Source organism: Falco punctatus (genome assembly GCF_963210335.1).
Source record: "Falco punctatus genome assembly, chromosome: 1".
NCBI lineage: Eukaryota > Metazoa > Chordata > Aves > Falconiformes > Falconidae > Falco > Falco punctatus.
The window spans coordinates 115,801,768-115,825,267 of record NC_137580.1 but is presented as its reverse complement, the minus strand read 5'-3'; the positions used below and the strand labels follow the sequence as shown (position 1 = coordinate 115,825,267).

Below are 23,500 nucleotides of genomic sequence, written 5' to 3'. Positions count from 1 at the left end.
TAAATCTTTGTCAAAGTTTTTGGCTATATTAAAGCTACCATTTAAAGAATAAATGTCATAATAAATGTCATTATTCCAGAATGAAAAGTACTGGAACCCCACTAAAGCAAATGGATATTTTTGCTAGAGCTGCTGTTACCAGATATTTAGCCTATGAACACGACTTAAGCACCTTATTTAATCATTGTTGCTCCATTACGTAGCAGTTTGGTAATGCTCAAGTCATTATGCAAAGGCTGACATCCATCATCTTTATTTTATAAATACACAACACAGACAGATGAAGCAGAATGTTCATGATCATATCCTAAGTCAGTAGCAAATGTCTCAAGCTTCTGATTTCTAGTTGAACATTTTTTAGAGGATTGCTAATGCACAAATTCATATGTAAGCAACACATCAAATAAATTCCAGCTGTTTTCCAGCAAAAAAAAAGATAGGATATTTTCTTAAAATGAGATGGATGAAAAAATGCTCTAGTTTGTAGTCTCCAAAAGTAAAAATGCTCATAAATCATTGTATGTGGCCACTTTGCAAAACTTACAGGTAGGTCAGTAAGGCCACGACACAGAAACCATGCACCATTTTGTAGATGGTAGTGTCAGCTCCTACGTTTTTGTCTAACATTGCCAGCAACACCACCAAGTCATTCAGCTTGGGCGGGTTCTCAGGCGATCATCAAGTCCAGCCTCCTGCTCAGAGCAAGGTCAATGCTGAACTCGGGCCAGGTCCCTTAGGGCTGTCATCTCCCAAGGACGGAAATTTCACATCATCTCTGGGCAACGGGCTCCAAAGTTTGACTGTCTTCATGGCAAAACTTTTTTTCCCCTTATATCAAGCCAGACTCTCCCGTTTAAATTTACAACAAAAAAATACATTTTCTCTGTGCCAAGATTCACATATTTTAAAAAAGATTTGAACCTAAAGCATAGATGCTTCCAAATCGATCTTTAAAAGAATACTGGCACCCGATTGGAGGATGTCCACAACCTCTTCCTGCGGAAGGAGCTACTAGTGATCAAATGGCATCAAAACTACATGTAAATCATTACCTTAAAACAAACATCAAATAAATTCATGGGCCTCCTCAGAGAAGACTGATTATACCAGTCTTGTGATTCTGTTCATAAAATGCACATTACACTTTGATGAGGAAAAAAGCACAATAGGTTTGGTTCTGATCTGAGTATGGTAAACTTGGAATGACTCTATTAAAGGTGACTAATTACTCTAGATTCTTACAGAGGCATAAACACCTCAGGCTGGCCTATTTTAGCTCTAAGGTATACACAATGACAAAACAGATAATTTACTCTCAACTCTTCCCACATAACGTTAATTGGATACTGGGTTGAACTCTCCGAGAGCTAGATATAACCAAACATCTTACACCCTCAATGAGAAACCCAGCAAAACAGAACCTTACTTTGAGGAAGTTTCCAGATTTCTTAGTGTTTAGAGAAATAGTAACATACTAAAAGCGAAGCAAAGGAGGGTTTCTGTTAGAGACACAAAGAGGCCTTTCAGCAGTAGGAGCAGTAACACACTGCAGCAAACTGCCCAGGGAAGCTGTGTATTCCCCCGCAAAGCAACATCAAGTCAGGAATGCCACACCTAAAGGTGATCCTGCCTTGGGGGAAAACAGATTAGGTGCCTTCCTGAAGTGTCCCTTTGGAGTCCCCGTTACTCTGCAAGGATACCGCACACACCAAACCAAAGCAAGGTACCAAGAGCAGAAGCCACTCTGGTGAGGTCTGAACCAAGCCTTCAGGAACCAGTACAGAAAAGCAGTGTTCAACATGCCTTAATGGATTGACTATTAAAATGTACTTTGAAAAAAATACTGCCAAAACTCTAAAACACCTTTGAAGAGTTGGAAGGTAAAAGCGCTTTGCAATGAGATGCCATAAAAGAATAGACAGACTTCAGGGGAGAGACTGTGACTTTGCACATGATCTCTGGATAAACCAAACAGTTAATTCACAATTGTGAATGAAAAAGAATCCTTAAACATGTATTACTACATTTGCAAAGACAAATAACAATGGTAGCTGTAGTACATTAAAATACAGGATAAAGGAAAGGTAGATAAATATTTGAAACAGAGGCTCTTGTATAACTTTCTGAAGGAAATCCATGTTACAGTAGCCTGGAGTCAGGACTCAACTCTTCCAGGTGCAGTAGACAGAGAGATATACTAAAGACACAGCCCCTTTCTCAACAGACCTTAGACTAAAAATTCTACACCTGTTTAGAAATGAGCAGTTAAGTTTACATCTGACCCATGTTATACATCTACTCAGAAAGGTGCTAGGTAAGGTGCTATACATCTAGCTGGTTGTGCTCACCAAAAGACCAACACGTGAGACATCTTTCACAGCAGCAACAATGAGAAAATGCTCACAAACCATAGAGAAATATCTAATGAGAATACTCAGCATTTTTTATATCGTGCCTTCACCACGCTTCCTCCAAATTAAAAACTGAAGTTCAATTTTCCAGTCTTTTTGCACATAGCTCATCTTAGTTTGCAACTGTGATCACCAGGGAAAACACTGTTTGTGTAAACTTGAAATTAAATTTAAGAAGATGAGACAACCTGAAATTCTTAATGTTTGCATTATAAATTATTAGAATTTCCTCCTTTTACTGTATCTTCACATGTCTCTCCTATTTTCAGTTACACATAAACTTTAGATTTAAATTGCAAACAATGACATTTATAATTCTGAAAAAACTTCTAAGACAGATGCATTAGCTTTCCAAGTGCCTGGTTGGTAAGATACAGCTGTTCAGACAGCAGCCAACACAGAACACCACAGAGAAAGGAAAGAATGGAAACTGAACCCAAAAAGGTAGATTATGCGACAAGTAATTAGAAGTTCCCTAATTGTTTTCTATGGCAAAAGAATATAAACAAAAATCCTTTCCTGTTGGTAAGGCAGAGCTTCTAATGGCAGTCACAAGACCTGCAGTTTACATGAAGCAGGAGGGTATGGTAATAGCTAAACTCATTTCCTTTCAAAGGTGAATTACAGTTCAGAATACAAACAAACAGTCTCTTTACTTCAGCGGAGGGAAAAGAAAAGGGCATAAGGAAGTCCCATTTTAGCATAATGCAAAGTTTGGGGTTTTGTTATTTCATACTCTTAAAAAGTATAAATAAAGAGTCTGCCAAAAAAAGCACACGGGATACAAGATCTATCAGAACTTCATGGGTGAAAGGAATTGAGCTGTGTGTCATTTGTAACTTAAAAACTGACCTCAGGAGAATTTATTTTTCTTTAAAAAAAAATAAAATCAAAGAACTACACCACCATATTCTTTACAGAATATACATTTTGTCTAAATGATTACACAAGTTAGGGAAAAAAGCTAATTCTGCTTCCTTGCTCCACACGCTACACCCAGTACTTTTCCTGTTCATCCCCTATGCTATCCCATGGCCAATAAAGACCAGCAACGGAACTCCCCTCCTACAAAGGCCTCTTCATCCAGCTTGCCCTGTTACACCTTCTACTCCCAAGAAAATCTCCCCACCCAGGTCATTTTCCCCACCAAATACATAAAAGATCACAACAAGAAGAGAGGTTAAGGGTTTTTTTTTCTATCTCTCTCTACCTTCTCAACAGGTACAAAGTTTACTACAGTTGCCTTGGATCAAGAACAACACATCTCAAAACAAAGGCTCATACAAAACAAGTCCTAAAGGGAACAAATTTCTGCAACCTTAGCCTCCTACAGTTTTCAAGTAACACCCTATTTTAAAACCAGAGTGGTACTTGCTTGCCTGTTAACACTGCCTTTTGCATTTAAAAGAGCCTACTAGAAGCTGCTGAAAAGCTTTGCAGAAACACCAAGGCCACACAAAAAAGTACCACATAAAATTATTTTCTCCAAAAAAACAATTCTCTTCCATCTTGCTGCAGTTCTTGAAACTCCCATTTTGAGAAGCCCCAGTAATACTCAGATGTGGTACTAACACAGAGCTTACCCAGACAGAGTATCAGCAAACATAAGAAAATACATTTCAAGTGCTTAAACCAACAGTTCATTTTCTCCCACTCTCTCTGGTCACTTTACCATGGAATTTTAACTTTTAATTTCTGGATCTATTGAAGTAGAATTAAATTTAAGAAGTCTCAATAACTAGCACAGATTTCAAGTTCACATAAAAGAGCCACTTAAATAAAATGACCCCGCTGAAAATATACCAAAAGAGCCAATTGTTCAAATAGCACTTATAAGTTATCCATGGTGAGCCCAACAGAAACAAATTATTACTAAGACCAAACAGCGTGGAGAAGAGGCAAGACCTGTATTATGTAGAAATAAAGAAGAGGCAGTAGTTGAGGTTGTATGTGTCACAAAGCTGTTGCAAATCTGAAGTACAATAATCCTTGTAACTGCTGAATGTGCTAGTAAGAGTTTTCGATACCTACATTTGAAATTACCAAAGCTAATACGTAGAAATGATGTGGTGAAGTATCGAAAGACACATCATACATCCCTCAAGTCCACTAACTCAAGCCTTTACCAGCACAAAGTGAAGACCTTGAGGTTTTTCAAAAATAGTAAGGAAGAGCGTTTGGACATACAGACAAGATCAGTTTTGCCAAGTCCAAAACATGAGATGCCTCCTCAACACTAAGAACTATAAGGTTTTTTATTAGAGAAGAATTACTGCCTTTTGCTGGTACTTTTAATATTAATTTCACAATAAGCAGTACTAAAGTCAAAGGTAAGTAACTAAGACAGAATATTGGTAAACTTAAGCAAGACAACTTTAAATAGTTAACACAATGCTTCTAAATTCACTTCCTAAACCAGGTTCACCTTATTTTGTAATAATGTATACTTGCGATTCCCAAAAAGCTAGTTGACAATATCATGCAAGCTCCTCCTCACTGTTTTTAAACAAATGTAATGGGAAAACTATGAAATGTTTCATATAACAATTCTTCCCTGCACACATTTGATGAAATTGATCCAGGAACTTTGTGTCAGTAAAATGGCAATTATTACACAAAACCCCACGCAGTGCCCATAACATGCTAAAGAACTCCGATATCAAAATATGATACACAGAAGTGAAGAAATGACCAGTAGTACCTGTAAGTTTAATTTTGGACAACCGTGCCAAAATTCCTGGCAAATCATCCAGCCGTAGTTTCATTTCTTTCCACTGTCTGTCTTCTTTGGATTCTGCTCTTACTGGTGTGACTGAGTCTTCAGTTTCTGCAGCTGACTTCATTTCTCTCAACTCATTCCCACTTGATGTCTCAGACGAAGGCTGATGAACAGGTGAAAATGATCTAATCTTGTGTATAACCTTTTTTTCTTGATCCAATTGCTGAAGCTCACGAAAAGGAGATGCAACCGAATCTGACTTGGGTTTGGCTCGTTGGCTGAGGTCTTTGTTGTACTGAGTTACATACTAAATAGAATAAGAAATGTTAAGATGAACAGTTAAGAAGGTATTTCTGCCCATTTCAGTTAATTAACAACATCAGTATTATTGCTATATTATTTCTTTCTGTTAGGAGAATTACTTCCTATGATGACATGACTGAGTTAGCCTGAGTATCAAACACTTCCTTCACATGCAAGAAACTTTCTGAAGTTGGATGAGATTTCACAAAAAGCAGCTTTTCAACTCACAACTGCATCAATAGTTTACTTAAGCCTGAATAATTGCTTCTGGATAAAAAAACCCTACTTCCTCCTCCACAGCTTCAACAGCAAACTCTATTCAAAACCACCAGATAAAATCATTCAATATAATACCGACCAAGTGACCTTTAAACAAAGAGGTACACACGCATGCCCATAACAACTCCACTTTCCAAATATAAGCATTAAACTTTTTGCATCTTTAAGCTACGAAAAAGATCAGAAAAATACCAAGAAAATACAACCTACTTCCTATGATAAAAAAAATCACCTCCCACACTAGGGTATTACTACTTATACCAAACTTTCAGCTAATTAACTACGCAACAATCTTCAACAGGAGTAAAATGAACATATATTGAACAGAAAGTTAGGAGAGAGTTGTTTCCTCTTTTAGAACTCTTACAGAATAAGAAAAAGAGCATTTAACTTCTCCTATATATTTTCTTTCCCAAAATATTCTATATATTTCAAGCACAAGAGACAGGTATAAAAAGATTGAGCTTTCAACTAATCATGGTTTAAAGTACACAATAATTATAATGTGGAAGACAGATAAGAAACCCTGAATGAGTCATGTGAATACAGATCAGTTTCATAGCAAAAAAAAAGATTTGATAAGTTCTGGTGATCCCCAGAAGCATAGAAGAGATCCCGATCTCTTGCTTCATACAGGACTGAAGCTCAAAAAATACCAACAGATGTACATGCTCCTTGTGATCAAAGCAGTCATTAGCTATAACACTCAGTCTTATCCACATTTCATGACAGGACACAACTCAGGGAAAAGTAAGATGTCTCTTACTGCCATCCTCTTACAAGCGATACAACTGTTCAAAGAAGAAGATAGAATTTTGAGGGTTTGAATGATAATTACAGCTCTTCTAATACCTAAAACTAGCAGCACACTATAGAATGTAATCCATTAAGTTAGCAGGCTCAGGAGTTTTGATTCAAATTAACTGATTAACTCTTCAGTCAGAGCACACTACCTCCACAAATGAGTTCCATCTACCACTGGTCTGACTGCTAGCCAAGATTTCATTTTCTTATTAGCATTTTTATCAACAGTAACTTTAGAAATCTCTTCATGTTTCTCAACAGCAGGAGAGTGCCCCGCTTTAGAGACACATTAAAGCCCCCTGTCAAGCAGGAGGCACACCACAGCACGAGGCATTGCCCCTGCTACAGCAGGTTTCCTCCAGCCTCAAATGCTTTAGACGCCAAATGCTCAACCCCGATGCAGTGCAGAAAAAGAGATGCTTGGAACTGCCTGAGCTTGCCTGATAAAAAAGTATTGGTTTTATCAACTAATCTCCATTTTGACTCATCACATGTGACAAAATGAACTGAAAGAATGAGAAAAATAGGATAAATACACTCCCTGACTTACCATTCGTTTAAGGAAGTTGAAGTACTGAAATGTAATTAGTCTGTCATTGGCTACATGGCAAAGATGCAGACACTGGCACGGTATCTGCTGTATTCCAGTGTTCTTCAGATGCCAGACAAATAGCCCTATTTAAAGTACAATACAAAAAAAAAAAAAAAAAACAAAAAAAAAAAAACCAAACAAGCCAACCAAAAAAAAAAAAAAAAAGAGAGAAAGAAAGAACATTAGATTCCTATTCCTTCTCTGAGTTTGCTTCTAACTAAGACCACTTCCCACTGCCAGCTGTGACACAAGGCCCCCAGCAAACAGGGGCCAGGCCTGCTCAGGTGGGGAAAAACCCGTTTGCAGGCTCTAAGTGTCAGGGCTGAAAGCACAGGCTTGCCCTAATGATTTGGGGGTTTTCTTACAAATCTCTCAGCACCAAAGTCAAACGCGTCAAGAGGACACCCCTGCGCGACACGACACCTGTGACCCGAGACAGAGGGACACACTGCGGGGCACAACGCGACACAGCGCGGCCCCAGGGCCCATTCACGGCCCCAGGGTCGGCCCGGCCCCCGCCGCTGCCAGGCCCTGCCTGCCCCCCCGGCCTCGCACAGCGCCGACCGCGGCCCCCCCCCGCTCCCAGCCCCCGCCGAGGCCTCGCTGCCCCGCGGGCGGCGGTACCTGCCAGCGCCCGGGGCGGGCTGCAGCGGCGGGCAGCGCTCATGGCCGCAGCGCTGCTCCCGCCGCCCTCTCCCCTCACCGCCTGGGCGCCGCCATCTTGCCCGGCATGACCGCTAAACACCTTCCGGGTCGGCGCTTCCCGGGTCGGCGCTTCCCGGGCGGGCGGGAGGGGCAGTGGGCTCTGGGGGAGGCGGCAGCCGGGGACTGGGCCGCGGCGGTCGCACCGGCAGCGGGACCCCACCAGCGGAGGCTGGGCCCGTCCCGCCGACAGCTGCATCCCCCCTCGCGGGCCGCAGCCCGGGGGCTCTGGCCCAGCCAGGCTGGCGGGGGGCGCCTTTGGCCCCGCCGCTCCCGGGCCGAGCCCGCCGCCTCCTGCGCCCCGGCGCGAAGTGCCTCAAAGCGCCTCAGGGCCGTGGGGGGGGTGCGTGGGGCGGCAGTCGGGGCCCCCAGCGTCCCCAGTCACCCACAAATACCCCCCGCGGGGGAGAACCGCTCGGTGGGCCCCAGGTTTTGGGGTACCATAACTGCCTAAGGCGCCGGGTGGGTGCTGGGGCCGGGCTGGAGGCCTCGGGCACCTTTGCCATGAAGAGGCAGCCCAGGCCCTGCCCGGGGTGTCCTCCCAGCTGCTTGCTGCGGGCACTGGCTGCGGTTCCCTCCTTGCATCCCTGGGCACCTTTCCAGTTAACAGCGGGTCCGTGGGAGGGGGCAAGAGGGTGCCCTGAACTTTCAGGGGAGTTCACTTAATACTTGTGAAACAACCAGAGATGGTCTAATAAAAAATAGATTCATTCTTGAGGACATGGAGTCTCATTCCCCAAAGGACCTGAGCCTTAAATAGTCAAAGGCTTGGTAAAAAATAAAATAAAATATCTGTATTTGGTTCCTGAAGTAATTTTTGAAAATGAAGGTTTGATTTCTATACTCCTTGGGTGAAGTTTATGTGCGGCAGGAGGTCTGACTGAAGGGCTGACCCAGCTGCCATCTCATCCTCCCTTCGTACAAGTTCTGGGGGTGGCCGCATCCTTTGCTAGGCTGACCGAACTTGCTAACCTGAAGGGAAGGAACTGGTCATTTTGCTGGTTTAAGTGTTTGAACTCAGCCTGCACAGGGTCCGTAAGGTTGAAAACTGGTGTAAGTCACAGAGGAAGGGGCCTTGGACTGGAGTCTGAACTAAAAGGGAAGGGAATGGTTAGGACTGCTCAAGCCGTAAAGCGTAATTGCACCCCCAGGCATCTTTAAAATGTTTTCTTTAAAGAGTTTAAGTTCAGGAGATGTAGGCTATAAGTCACTTAAATGCTTTTGAAGATCATTCTCAATATTTTAACATGGAAATCTTCCTCAGAACCATCTTCCTCCCAGGCTTTCATTTCTTTATAGTGCTTAAATTCATGCAAAAGTCATCTTAAATCATTATTAGGAAGATAAAATGAAAACACTCACTCTAATTCACCAAGAATATCCTACTTCGAAGCATTTATATCCACTCTCTTTCTATTTGGGGAGCTGGGGAGAAATTAGGACTTCACATTTCTTACAGTTAATATCCTGTTTTACTCTGAGTTCTCACCACTGAGCATATATCACTTTGCAGTTCCTGTTTGCATCTCTAGCTTTTGTAACTTCCACAGATTTGGCCTCAACTTAAATTTACACCTGCAAAAATAAAATAAACATCATGCAGCACACACGCACACAATGGTTACATAGAGGGCTGGAAGGGGTGGTTGGTTTTAGGGCAGTTTGGGTCAGAGAGGAAAAGGTTGAGGTAGCTGAGTGTTCTGTGTCAGGGCTGAGATTTAAGGTTTAATGATTTTCATTGCCTTTCACTTGGGCAATAAATTGCACCCCTGGAGAGAGGGGGTAAAACACTACTTTTCTAATTAAGGAGAATGTTATCCACGGGCCTCAAGACAGAGCAATACCTCCTTGTGAAACAATAATGATGATTTAGGGCACATAGAATGTCACATACCCGTTTGGGTTTAACCACTAAAGCTACTCCTAGAGAGAGAAAAAAAAACAAACCTCAGGATTTTTAGTGGACACAAGCATCCAAATGTCAGAATTGTTTTTCAGCCTAGAATGGCTCCACAGCCTTTGGATCTTGGAAGCAGAGGTTCAGGTCTGCAGAGTGCTGGTTCTGCAAAAGCTGGATCCATGAAATACTAAAAGCTCCAGAATGCGCCTGGGCAGGGGATTACAGAAAAGGGATTATGGCCCTGCCAGGGAGCTCTCAGTACCTTCCCCGCTTAGCACCCACATCCTAGTTCATAAAACCCAGCCAATGTCACAGGACCACAGGGCTGCAGGAGGAGACTCGCCTCTCACAGGGCTCCAAGGTCAAGTGCCGTTGGCAGGCAGAGCGATTCCTGAAGCATCCCTAACTTTTGCTGCTTGCTGAGATGGGCAATTGCTCAGTACCTCTGGCTACTTCCCCACAGTCACAAAGTAAACACTGCACCTACAGGTCTGTTTTCAGGGTGATGCAAGGGGCATTTAACCACGCGACTCCCATTAATGTTAATTATAGAGCACATATTAACAGCATTATACGATCCTTTTTCCTATTAGCACTATCATAAATCTCATTGGTGGGGCTTAATTAGATCTCGGCAGGAGAATGCAATAGTTTGATACACAAAAGGGCAAATTTGTGGAAACAGCAAACTATTATTATACTTTAATCTCAAAATCTCTCCTTCTCTTACTCATAACACCAACAAGACTTCTTGTAAGATTGATTTGTTGTCAGAAAATGATTTAAAGACCAACTGTAAAAATACTGTATTTTCCTTGCTTCGTAGAATGTGGCATTGATGTTAGAGCTCCACAGAGACTTGATGTACTTTCAGATAGGGAACTCTAAAAGCCAAGTGCAAAATAAATAAGATGGCATCCTGCTGTTATTGTGGTAACCTTTACAGATCATTTCAGAACTGTGACTGTTGTGTAGCTGAGTAATACACCATGGGGGAAGCCTGAGCTTAGTGCAATTCTACCCTGGTCAGCTGAAGCCCAACTGTATTTGCTTTTTGGGAGCCCAGTATGTAACAGAAGGAATGGTGTCCAAAGTGAAGGGCACTGGGACATACCAGAAATAACAGATAAGAAGAACTAAGAAAGTATTAAAGGCCAAGCCAGATCGTAATGATAGAAAGTTGATTAACTGCTTAAGGCATCTAGACTGAGCAAAAGATCTCTGCTCAACACTACTTACATCAACAACAACTTACATCCCTGCTGAGATCTCCCTGAGTCAGGGCTTGTTGCAGCTTCAGTGGCTGAGAAACTCCTGGTGATCCTGATGACCAGTTAAGTAGTTCCTTGAGGCACTTGTAAGGGGTGTGTGTGTGTCTCTGTCTGTGTCTGTGATTTTCTACAAATCGGCATTTGTGATGCACAAGCTTCATGTCAGTGCAAGACCAAAGCATAGATATATTTTGGTCTTAAAGAAACCCCACAACCAGGAGCAAAATCTACTCGTACCAAGAGCCTGAAACATGGAAATTCTATGCTATTAAAGATTTGCCTTCTAGCAAATAGCTCCAAGTGGAAAGTAGCAGGTAAAAAAAAACCAACATGAAAACCCCCAAACTCTTCCACCATGTCGATTCCAGTGTTACAGAGGAGTGAAAGCTTCCAAGAACGAGTGAAATAGTAGTCCTGGTAGATCAGGACTCAGTAGCCTTTTTGAAGTGGCATGCCAGACTGATTTCTTTCCCAAAGTAGAGTTCAAATATACCATAGGAAATCAGCAGAAGCTAGAAACTGCTGCCTCTTCCCAGCTGTCAAAGGTGGCCTTGTGCTGACCCTGTGGTATGCCGTTTTTTGGCAAGCCCTGTGTTGCTTACTCACCACCTGTGATGGACTATGAGCTAGAATAGCTTACTTTGAGCCAAAATCTTCCAACCTTTCCTTAGGTAGATCTTTGCCGAGAGCCTGGTGTAAATTCAGCTGCAATCAGATTTGAAGTTGACGTCAAATCTGGTGCAGACATGCAGGTGACGGGGAGTAAACAGCAAGATGACTGGAGACGAACCCTACCAAAGGCAGCATGAGGGGAATCACCCCTAATAAATGGCAAGACCTGCCTTAAGGCAACAGCAACAAGCCACGCAGATTCACAAAGGAGCTACATAGCCACTGCAACCCACCATCACATCAGCGATCTGTTTTTAACTCACCCTGACTTTGCTGTTTCTGACAAGCAGTGATACCTCTTCTACCTTAAAGTTCTCAGCCAGAGTCAACAATAGCTATTGCCAGCAGCCCTTTGCCCTGAAAATGACATTCTCAAGAAAAGGACCTGTGTCCTGTGCTCTTTCAGCTGAGAATTGCTGCCTGAATTTCTCCAGAGCCCCTTTCTATTTTTTTCTCTTTTTTTTCATACCTCCTTTCAGAGGTCTTTCTTTTCCTGGAAAATCTATGTGAAATTCCCAAGCTGCCTAGGACTCAAAAGATCTAATAAAAATAAGATTTATTAAGAGCAGAGGGAGGAAATCAGATTAAAACTGAAGAAACAGCTTGCATAACTGATCTCCTGTACTCAGCAACTGCTCAGGAAGTGCTTGGTACACACACATTAACTGTTTTGTGGAAGTGCTGCTCAGCCAGCGAAGGCAGGCGGCAGGCTGCAAAGTGTGTCTTCTCCGCAGATATGGCCATTAGTTGCACAAAGCACGCCAGTGCTCATGCTCGCTGCTCCTCAGTGCCAGATGCGAAGCTGTGTTTGGCTAACCCACTGTTAACTCACTTTGCCTACTGCTCAGGGGGGGCAGAGGCTCAGAGGGACCTGAGGCACCAAGAGTCTCCAAGCTCTGCAGCCCAGTATCACCCACCACAGCCAGTATCTCTGCCTCTGCCCACCTCCAGCTCTCCGTGGGAGTGATGCGTGCATGCTGTGAGACCTATAGGATGGCTGTTTCTACCTCTCCTCCCTCTGCCTCATCACTCTCTTCTGCTCGCCCTAAGGCCATGATTTGCCATGCCTATCAGCCCATCACCCCATCCTGCTCCCTGCTTTGGTTAGCTTTAAGCCCCACCCTGCAGCACCCATGTTGGCAGGACTCCTCTTCTGACTCGCTTTTCTCCCTCAGCAGCATTTTCACCCAGGTAGGCAGCGCTCAGCCCCAGCAGCACTCGAGAGACATGACAGGCAAGGCAGCACCCATCTGCTCGGTCCCTGTCTCCCATCCCTCTGCGGGGGCTGGCTGAGCGTGATGAAGCCCCCTGTGCCAAGCTCCAGGAAACAGCTTCAGCTTCCTCCTCATTTCAAACGGTGCCCAAACAGTCCTAATCCAGTCGCTGCGGGCTCCAGCTCCTGGAAGCAATTCTCACTCTTTACTGTCCTCATTTGGGTGCCTTTGTCTGTGTTCATCGAATGCAGATTTTGGACTGAGTAGCTCCACCAGCCCCCATTAACCTTCACCAGGCATCTTCCTGCTTCTCCCTTGCTGAGTCCAAGCATGGCAGTGCTCTTTCACTTCTGCTTCCACTGACATAGCTTCCACACTTTACTTACCATTTCTTAATGGTTTCTGTCATAGAAGACCTCTCACAAATCTTCATAGCTTCTTCTGGGTATTTTTCCTACTCTTTCCCCACAATGAAATGAAGAGGGAGCAAATAGATTTTTTTTCCCCCTGTACCTCAGTGCAGACCCTATCCCATACTGCTTCTTGGAAGCAGTTTTTCTCCATGTTTGTGGCCACTCCAACCAGGCATGCAGGGATGTTGTGGGCTTGAAGGGCTGGCAATGGAGACAGCCACCACAAGAGGAGCACGGTTTTGAGAAATGACCTGCAACATGACAGTGGCTGTGGACCCTGTCCCTACGCTCAGTGGAGCCTGCATGGCCTGTTCCTCCTCCTCACACAGTGGTGGAAGACTGTGGTTGTCCTAAGGCACCTTTGCCAGCACACTAATCCTTCCCACCAGTGTAGGTCCTGCAGGCATCTGCCCCAAGTCAGGAGAGGACAACTGGCACTGTCAGAATTACTGCCCAACCCAATGTGAGAAAGCAGCACAACCATGGCTGGGTATTTACAGATTATGCTTTATAATTATATGTCATTTGTGGATTCTGGATATTCTGGATTGTGGGTATTTCAGCTGAACTTCAGAGAAGTGGTTGTATTTCTACACGTCTGCACATCTTGAAACTTAAGGCCTGAACCAGCTCTTACTGGAATCAATCAATAAATCCTTCCATTGACTTAAATGGAAGTTGAATCAGATCTGCTGCTAATGCTTGCACATCCCTAATTAACTGTCCGCTGCATCACTGAGGTGAGGGGAGGTAGCTCCTCAACTGTCTCGGTGAGAACTGTGACTGAAGCCCCACTGGCAACCTTGTGCTTGCTCACACCTGGGTTTGTGCAAGATGTGTCCTCTCCCATGGCAAGCATAACTGGTGCCTGCAGCATCAGCACAACTTGCTCAGCACCTTGTGTTAATTGTCTCACAGACTTAACAGCTTTCCAGCAAATTTCCCGTTCCCTGTTACTTCCTCCTGCTCTGGACTATTTCAAGCATTTATGTAAGAAGCACCACAAGCCCCTTAATGCTAGGTTGTTTGGACAGTTGTTCTGCAACAGAATATCTTGGGTTCAGCAAAAAATGCCTTCTGCTGTCATAGCAGCACCAAACACGTAAGTGCAAATGACTGACTTGCAAGGGTAACAACACTTCTGAGCTTTGCAATTATGCACAGTGATGCTATTATATAATTGATCTGGGGATTTAATAAATTATTCTTTTTATAGTTCTGAGAACACCCAAAGTCAGATTAGGGAGAGCTTTAATGCCCACTTTCCTTGCCGAAAGGACATTGGTTTGTGCTGTGAGCTGGTGGCTGTGGAAGCAGCGTGCCCAGCTGCCTGATGGCCGTGCTGGCTGACTGGTGGGACTTCTGCCTGCCCCTGTGCCTGCCTCATCCTCACCTCGAAGAACAAGTGCCACGATAGCACATCCTGGTATAAATAATGTACCCCTTGGCAACTTCTCAACAGCATGAGACTAAACAGCTCGGGAAAGGAGAGGATGGTGGCACCAGCAAGCCAGGGCATGCTGCGGGCAAGGGTTGCTTGGGCTTTAACCCCACCGCTTCGCCTGGGCACTTACTGCCTTGACCTGCAGTACATGGCAGGCGGCCAAGCTCGTCCTACCGCCTGGGGCTGCCATCTTCTCACATTGCACCACTTAAGCGGAATTTAGTCATATTATTACTTGGATCGATACCTAAGGAAAACCCGTAGCATGGCAAGAAGTGGTCCTGGTGACTCACACTGGCACTTTTCCTTCTGAGTCAGCCCTGAGCCGGTGCCCAAGCATGGTACAGGGGCACGGTGTGGCAGGAACATAATTTCAGGTGTGGAACATGATTAAGGTTGTAACCACTCGTCATTTTATCCCCCTTATGCTTTCCCGTCCTTGCTGGGTAGGTGCTGCCTGGTTAAGCTCTGGATCCCCTGGGACACAGCACTTCCTTGCAATAACCATGCTCCCACTGGAGTTAATGGCAATTAATGGAATTAATGACAAAAAAAAGTAGGCTCTGCACCTACTTCACCAGTGAGCACAGCCTGCCCCGGCCAGGAGATGGGAGGGCTGTCTGGTTTCCCTCCTTCTCCTGGGTGTTAAACTAGATGAGTTCCTTGTGGGAGAAGTGTGAGAAACTCCAGTTTTCTCCCTCAATGTGAAGGGTGGAACGTTTTATGTTTTTCTAATTTGTGCATGAATCAATTTAGCTTCTGAGGAAAAAATGTCACGTAAGAGGAGCACACCAGAGTTGGCAACAGAAGGTGCAGGAGAGACCCCTCAACCCTACCACTCTTAGCAGTAATCTATGTCCTTCCCCAGCATCTTGCAGCCTGGGATGCTAGATGGCCAAAATAAATGAATGCCTTGCTTGTGTTCCCAGTCAATATTTACATCACAAAATATATCCAAGACACAGCAAGTCTCTTTCTTAGAGAAATACTGTATGTGTCCTGTTAAATGCAAACTCCACAAGTTGTCTGTGGCCTGCAGGCTGCAGATCGAAGGCCCTAAGAAAGCTGATACCAGGAGAAGGCTGTCATGGTCAGGATGATTCATCTGCCTGCAGACTGTTCCCACTAGAACCTCAGGAGGGGAAGAGCCCGTGGTCAGAATGGCCCATGGGGGAAGGCTGTAGGAGTGCAGGTTGAGCAGCCCTGCTCCGTGGAGCAGAGTGATGCTGGACACCTTCACCATCGGCTTTGAGCCTCCATGGAATAGCTCCTCATGGAGATGTTGGCAGGCTGTGCAGAAACCCCTCGACCAGGGAGGCGGCTTATGTGCCAGACAACTTTTGTTACTCAGAGGCTGCCTGTTTGGGTTCCTGGCTGCTGCAGTGGGTCCTTGTCCCTCCAAAATGTGTGTCGCAGTGCTGGTGATTTCAGCTGGAGCGATGTTTAGCCTGTGGTGAACGTTATCCTGAAAGACAAACCAGGTCCGGTGCAACTTCCTCAACTTAAACAAAGGAGACCGAGGATGTCTTGATTATAGAAAAGCAGACTACACATTCTTCTTATTTATGGACGTTTAGGGCAGTTAGTTGTTATAAATCATGCAGCCAAGCAGTCATTTTTTGAAGCTCTTACATCCCAGACCAACTAAGTGTGTTCATATTAGCCTCAGCAGTTGACAACCATAGCAAAGAACTTGCAGAAAGGATAACATTTATGAACATATCAAAAAGATTCATAATGGGCTATTAAAAATAGCAAGAGATGAAAGAGGCAGCCTACAGATAAGCCATTTTGAGATCCTCAGTAATTCAGATCACTGTTTTTAGAAGTCAAGTTTTAGCTATCACAGATCTGTCCCTGCTGCTCTGCAGATAACAAGGTAGGCTGTTCTGATCAGGGTGAGAGCTCTCTTCCACCTAGGGCTCTTTATTTCACTCTGGCAGCTATCACATAGATATTGAAAAAAACTGTATGCAACTCGCACCCACCTTCCATCTCCTGTATGCTGCCAAAGCGACAAGCCTGAGCACACATCAAATTCAGCCTTATTTTCCGTGGGCTGGCTCTGCTCAGTGCTGCCATTTCCTAAGGGTTAATTTTGGCAAGCAAGGGTAGTTGGTCAAGTAAAGCATGTGCACCCTCCGGGCAGTTTCATAGCCTGTCAGGCACTTGTTAACACACTAACACATTTATTTTTTGATGAATTTGTGGCATGTTGGGCATGAGCCAGAAGCTGAGCTGGGAACAATATTTATTTATATCTACACACAATAATTCATGTCTGCCCAAATCATGGACTTTCCTTAATCCACAGTATTTCAAAACATTTGCAGTTTTCTCAGCCGATTAGCATTGGCTTTGCTTGGCCCAACCTAGTGGAAAGAAACGTAAGACAGTGAATGCAGCTGAATGCTTTGATTCACTGATAGAAGCTGACGTTTCTTCCCTGGCTGTTCTATCAGTCCATAATTTAAAGATTCTTTTGAGGTGCAAAGAGCTGTGTTTTGTGCTGTGACGAGCAGTATGGGATGTCCAGTCCTTGTTCTGTGGAAGGAGTCTTGCCAAATACCCATCTGAACAAGGGGACTGTAGTTTTGTGTGCCGCTGAAACAAACTAAAAGCCTGCAAAAGTTGCTTCTTGAGAGCTATTTCCTCAAAGTGAATCACTATCCGCAATCTGGAAGGAGAGAGTTGATGGAGCCCACATCATCAGCTTGATGGATCAAAAAGTTTTCATAGTATTGGTTTCCAGCCACCGAGTGCTAATAAACTACATGAAACATGAAACAATGTTTGCATTGAGAACTGTGCAGCAGTATAGGAAGCCACTGAAGATAGCTCAAAAATACCCTCCATCCCTTCTAAGTGTAAGAGGGAAAAAGAAGAAAGAAAAAGATGGGGGGTGGGGGGTGGGGTGGGGGGTGAAGATTCAGAGGTTTGTTGGATAGATTTGCAATGTATTTGGAGAAAAATGGAGCTTGGATGCAAACAGGTTTAGTGTCCATTAAAGCTAGGATGAGGCAAACCTGCTGAAACCAGAACTGAATTTGGGTATGACCACGACACGGTGTGGAGATGTTGGTTGCTGGGTCATAAGAAACGCAGCCTCTGAAATAGCACATGCCTTTCTGAGTTCTCAGAAGATCACTGTCATCAAACCTGTCACGCAGAGAGGGAAATTAAGCTCAGATTCACTGAAAACACCATGAAGGAACCTCTGTGCTCTGCCCATTAGACTGTTTCCCCATACCTGTAAGTGCCCAGGTTTTAAGGACTAATAGTCACAGGGTTGTCCTCTGGCCCTCCGAGACAGAGACAGGGAAGGGACGGCCACACTTCACGGGGAGCCATCACCTAGGTAAGAGCTGGAACAACAAAAAGGAAGGTTTTTATAAAGGAAAAACTATTTCCCACTTGTCTGTAGCAAATATGGAGACTGCGTAACATCAGCCTGGCTGGTACCACTTGCTAAGCAGTCCTGCCTTAGTCTGTCAAGGCCGCGTATGTTTTCGAAACAAGCCAACATGACTTCTGTGCAGTGGTAGCCCAGGTCTTCTTGGTCACATACTCACCTTCAGGAGACCTTTATAATTTTCCATGCATCCCAAGCAGTTTGTCTGTGGGATTTTCAAACCATTTTTTTTCCCCTGCAAAAATGAGTAAAGTTTAGACCTGATTTTGTTGTATGAGGAAATTTGAAGGAGTTGCATTATTAACGGCAACATTATCTGACCTGAATTTGGCTACTGCATAGTTTAAATCCCTTAGGGAACCTTCATTACTACAGCATTAAGGAAGCTTTCTGACTTTTTAAAATCCTCATAAATGTTCTTTTCAGAACAACACTATAAATTCAGCTTTTTATCACAAACTTTACCTTCCTAAATAAAAAAAAAAAAAAAACCAAAACAAACCCTCTCAACTTATTGCACTTGATTTCATGACAGTGTTTTAAAATACAATTCAATACTTATGAAATGCACTGCAAATCCAAGTTTGATGTCTATGGGCTGTATCTGGCAGGAGATGTTCTGATTTTGTCCTGGGCTTTTATTTTATTCTCACTACATATTACTTGAATTAAGCTTACTAAGTATGCTAGCCAAGATCAAGATTGCGTGGCACTAGGTGCTATATAAACACAACATAAGATGCAGCCCAGGCCATAGATAAGTAAAATCAAGCAGATAAAACCAAGGGAAGAGGGAAGCGCTGTTATCGCTGCTTTACAGATGGGGAGCAAGGACACAAGGAAAGGAGTAGTCACACTAACTTGAGGCACCAGCGTAGGAGCCTGAGCTCAGAGGACAGGTTTCCTTCATCATTAGTGGGGTTGTCTGCATCGGTCAGAGGGGGAATGGGTGTCACAGAGGGTGAGAGCCTGAAGGAGGGGGTGTGAGAGAGGAGAACCCCGCAAGGGTCTGGCTCGCACAGGGCAGGCAGGCAGCCAGGGGGAAGCCCACCACCCCGGCGGCGGTGTTGAGACAGTTCATCTCGCCCCCGCAAGCCTCCTGAAACCTCCAAAAGGTTAATCATCATCGTGCTGGGCTCCATGAAAAGCCAGTAATGAAGCAGCAATAAATAATAATTTATCTCATTAAAACGCTCGTGTCAACTGTGTCTGTCAGTGTAGAAATGGATATGGAGTACAAGGGCTGGTGTAAGGCATGCTTCACACACAAACGTGCCCGTGAGCCCTGGAGAGACGGGGTTTGTTGAGACAAGGAGTTGTTAATTAGCCAGACCAGCTCAGGAGATGACATTAGTCTGCAATATCTGCATCTCCAAGAAAGTGAAATGATGCCTATTCCAATTAAAGGCAGGCCAGCCCACGGCCTCCATAATGAGAGAATAGTTGCCATTTCAGGGGGAAAGAAGAGACCCAGCTGGGCCTCTGAAGGACTTCCAAGCAAAACAAAGTGTAAGACCATGTATTATTCCCTGCCACAAAGGAAGGTGTCGGAGGGAAACCCTCTGCAGGGTGCATCTCTGCTGGAGGGTGCAAATGCAGCATCGCTGTCCTGCACAAACACGGGTGCAAAGCACGCTTAGCAAGGGACATCAGGACAGGACAACAGTTGGGTAGGGAGGAGAAACCTTTCTGATGTAGCCTGTAAGGGGTTTAAACACAGCTTTCTTTTTGTTCCTTCTCTCTGTCCTTTACACACGTTTGTAATTTTTTCTCTGTCCTAGAGATTACAAGTAAAAGTTAGTCAGCCAGACATGCAGAGTTCTGTACGATATTAAATATGTGCAGTGTTACCTATGCAATAGCCTGGAAGGACACCTCTATGTATGCTTTTCTACTCTGCAAAGTCCATGGCTGTAAGCACATTCATTTACAATGTCTCTGCGGCCCAGTGTGCCGCTGCCCCAGGCACCCATCGCTGCCGAGGGCTCTGTGGCTAGCGGTCCCTCGTCCCTCCTGCCAGGCACGGCTGTGGATGTGGTGGCCACACGTGTCCGCGCGTGACATGCACCACGTCTGCATCAGCACAGGCTCTGCTAGCAGCTCCAGGAGGGCACCGAGCAGATAGTACTTCTTGACTTAACCATGTCGGGTCACTGGTTTGGAAACTCTCCCCCCAGTTGCCACCCGGCTCTTGTGGTTTGTTCAGTGGCTCAGAGGGTTTTTCTCTGTTAAAGAGGTGACCCGAGCCATCTGCTGAGAGCAGAATCGTGCCATGGCGGTGCTGGTGGCACGGCAGCTCTCTGAGCTGGGGCTAAGCATGGGAAGGAGCATCGTGAGTTCCCACAGCTCTCCAGGCTCCCGCAATGGGAACTCCTAATTAATTGTCCGTACAGTACCTCTTTCCCTTATTTTTCTTGTTAACGACTGATTTTTAAAAAGGGAGTTCAGCAGCTCAGCCATTTCGGAGTCACCATTAATTTAATCTTCCTCCTTATTTATTGATGGAGCTACTTTCTCTCTTGCCTTTGGTGTCCCCATGATATATTTCTAAAAGCCTTCCCGATGCCTCTGGGAGCAGTCACTCATTCGGCTGCCCTTGCCGTCTCCCTGAAAGCCTCCCCTCCTCAGCAAGACACACTTGCTTCGGTGTCCACTCCTCCTTCCTGACAGAAACCTTTGTGCTCTTTCTGACTTTTCCACCATCTCCCTGTTCTGCCTTGTTTGCTGATCCTCAGTCGTCGCATTTTCCTCTTTTCCTGTAAAAACATCCTTAAGGATGGGAGCGGACTAGCACAAAGTGGGGTAGCCCCTTCCCCTGGCAGGGATCTGGGCTGCCTGGCAGCAGCTCTGACTCTGTCCTACTTTCTCCTGGATCATCACTCACCCTTTCATTTGAAAAAAAATTGTCCTTTCTAGCACACTGTGTTCACCAGACTCCCCAAACTACCTTGTCTGAAATTTAATTCGCCTGTACGCTATTATAACAGTTGCAGTCATTTAGTATTAATTAGCATGACTTGTAATTTAGTTCAGTCCTTATGGACCTAGTGGTGGCCCAGTTCTGACATGGATGGCACAGGCTCATCAAGAGACGGTCCCTGTCCCAAAGCAGTTACACTCCCCAGATGACCCACCAGGGAAATATCTTCTTGCCGTTGTACCAGGGGAAGTAAAGCAAGAAGAGATTTGCAGGGGAGCTCAAAATCACCTCTAATGGCTGAGCTCCCACGCAGAGCCTGGTTCATAGCATCGCTTTTGTTGATCCTCCCTGGGTGAGTACCCCTGGGTCGCCGAGGGGCTGGCAGAGCCTCCTGCCTCCATGCAGGCATGGCAAGAGCTGCCTCCACTCCAGCTTGGCCAGCCCCAGCTCTCCTGGCACATCCAGCCCTTCGTTTCTGTTTCGTGAATTTCAGAAATGCCAGGAAGACTTCAGTTTGCTTAAGTTTTACGTTTCTCTTTTGGATCCACTCCCCATCCTGCTGAATTATTTTGTCCCATTGTAATCGAATTGCCTTTGAGTGTGATGACCTTCACTTGGGCCAAGGTGTCCCATGGCTTGCTCAGAAATCCCAGTAGCAAACTGATAGTCGCTGAATTCCTCTGCTGAGCGAAGATAAGCTGTAAGCCAGAGCCGGAGAATATTAATACCTGCTCCAGAAGGAACAGAAGGTTGTTTCTTAGCTGAGTAAAATTGGGTTCAAACATGTGGGTGTGTGACCAGATGGGCTGGGTGTGTTAGGAGCACACACTTGCTATAGAAACTTAAATATTTTCTTTAAGGAGCAGCTACTATTCATTTAAAAAAAATAATGCCATCAGGTTTTAGAATATAAACAGGAACAAAGAATGGTAAATAATGGTTCAGTACCTCCCAGCTGCGGGGAAGTGCCTCAGCAGTGCTCACAGCCTTACACGGCACGTCCCCGGGTGAATGCCTGCGGCCCTGAGCCAGGGCTGGGGGACAGTATGTTGTTGGTGACATTTGATAGCTGCTATGTCTTTGTGAAAGAGATTTTTTTATGGTGTTGTTTCTATGGGGACATAGATATGGGGTCCTGCCTGCTGGCTGGAAAACTTCCCTGCCACATGGCAGAGAAGGACTGGTCCCTGCTCTCCCTGCTCTAGAGAGGGCTGGGATGAGGATGGCTTCCACTTCCATACAAGGCAGTAGGGGAGCTTCCATCTCATCCCAATATGAAAGAAATATGAATTCAGAAGCATCAGAAAGTGCTGGGAAAGACAACTGCCGCTTGCTGGCACCCCCAGGCACTTACAGCCCCTCAATGTGGCAAGGGGAGTGTGTGGTTCTCTGACCTCCTGGTATCCAAGGGGGATTCCTTTCCCCTCGGATGAATATGAGCAACTAACAGGGCTATAAAATGCCAGTGAATTTAGGCTGGGCCTGATCTCCATAGCGTAAAGGAGAAACCCCTTTTACCGAGGTGAATAGAGCCGCAGTGGGGAAAAGACAGGAGCATAAAGCCCGTAATGGTCATTTGCAGAGGGGTGAGAAGGTATGTGAAAGGCCGCCCTGCAAACACAACCCGTAGTGCCTTATGGCTGATGCATCCATCTATACCTGTGTAAGGAAGATAAAGTATAAGAGCAGCTCCAAGTGGTAACCTAATAACACTCTCTCTGCAGTACAGTCCAGGTCACAAAGAAAATTCAGGATATCTAGCTGGAGCCATTTATTGATGGTTTAGTGTATCTCTGAGGCTGAGCTGGAGCTATAAAAACAAGGGACCTCAGAGATCCTGGCGATGTACCTTCGGAGGTGTGTGATACATGGTCTAGCTGAGCACCTCTGATGTCCTTTCATTGCTCAACTTGCCGATCAGGCCATGGGCTTGGAAGCCTGATTTTAGATACTCATTTTTAAAGCGACTGGCCTGAATTTCTACCAGAGGCAGAGAAAAAAGAAATTGTCTGTCCTGGAAAATAGCCATTCAGAAACAATTTCCCCTAAAATTCTCACTACGGGTGATGAAAATCCACAGCAAAGGGGGAAAAAAAAGAAACAAGATGAATTAATGCTCTTTTAAAAAACTTTTTACAACTGATTTCTAATGAGGCATGGCCAATGTTGTTGACACGCAATTGGATCAGCTTCAACTCCTGGGACGACTGTTTGATGAATGGACAAATTCCAGGGCTGGAGACAAACGCTGCCTTCCTCTCCCACAACTCAGCACTTCTCCCACAGACTACTTAAACCTCCACCAGAAATGACTCGACTCTATATTAGTAGTTTAATTAAAAGTTTCCATATGCACATCGCCTTTGCTCTCACCGGCCTCTGAATGGGGAAATTAAACACGCAGCAACAGTGAAAGGCTTTGAGCTGGTTTATGGGGAGAGATG

General features: G+C 44.8%; 1 protein-coding gene across 1 annotated transcript in view; it reads right to left on the bottom strand.

The window, feature by feature from the left end:
* Positions 1 to 7,870, bottom strand: part of COX10 (cytochrome c oxidase assembly factor heme A:farnesyltransferase COX10) — a 104,197-nt gene extending 96,327 nt beyond the window's left edge. Inside the window, exons 1-3 of the mRNA XM_080367288.1 lie at positions 7,733 to 7,870; positions 7,067 to 7,191; positions 5,113 to 5,437 (exon numbers count right to left, since the gene is read on the bottom strand). Of these exons, the coding sequence (XP_080223414.1) occupies positions 5,113 to 5,437; positions 7,067 to 7,191; positions 7,733 to 7,775 (493 nt within the window). The 5' untranslated portion in view covers positions 7,776 to 7,870. The remainder of the gene's footprint in view (positions 1 to 5,112; positions 5,438 to 7,066; positions 7,192 to 7,732) is intronic.
* Positions 7,871 to 23,500: the final 15,630 nt, after the last annotated feature.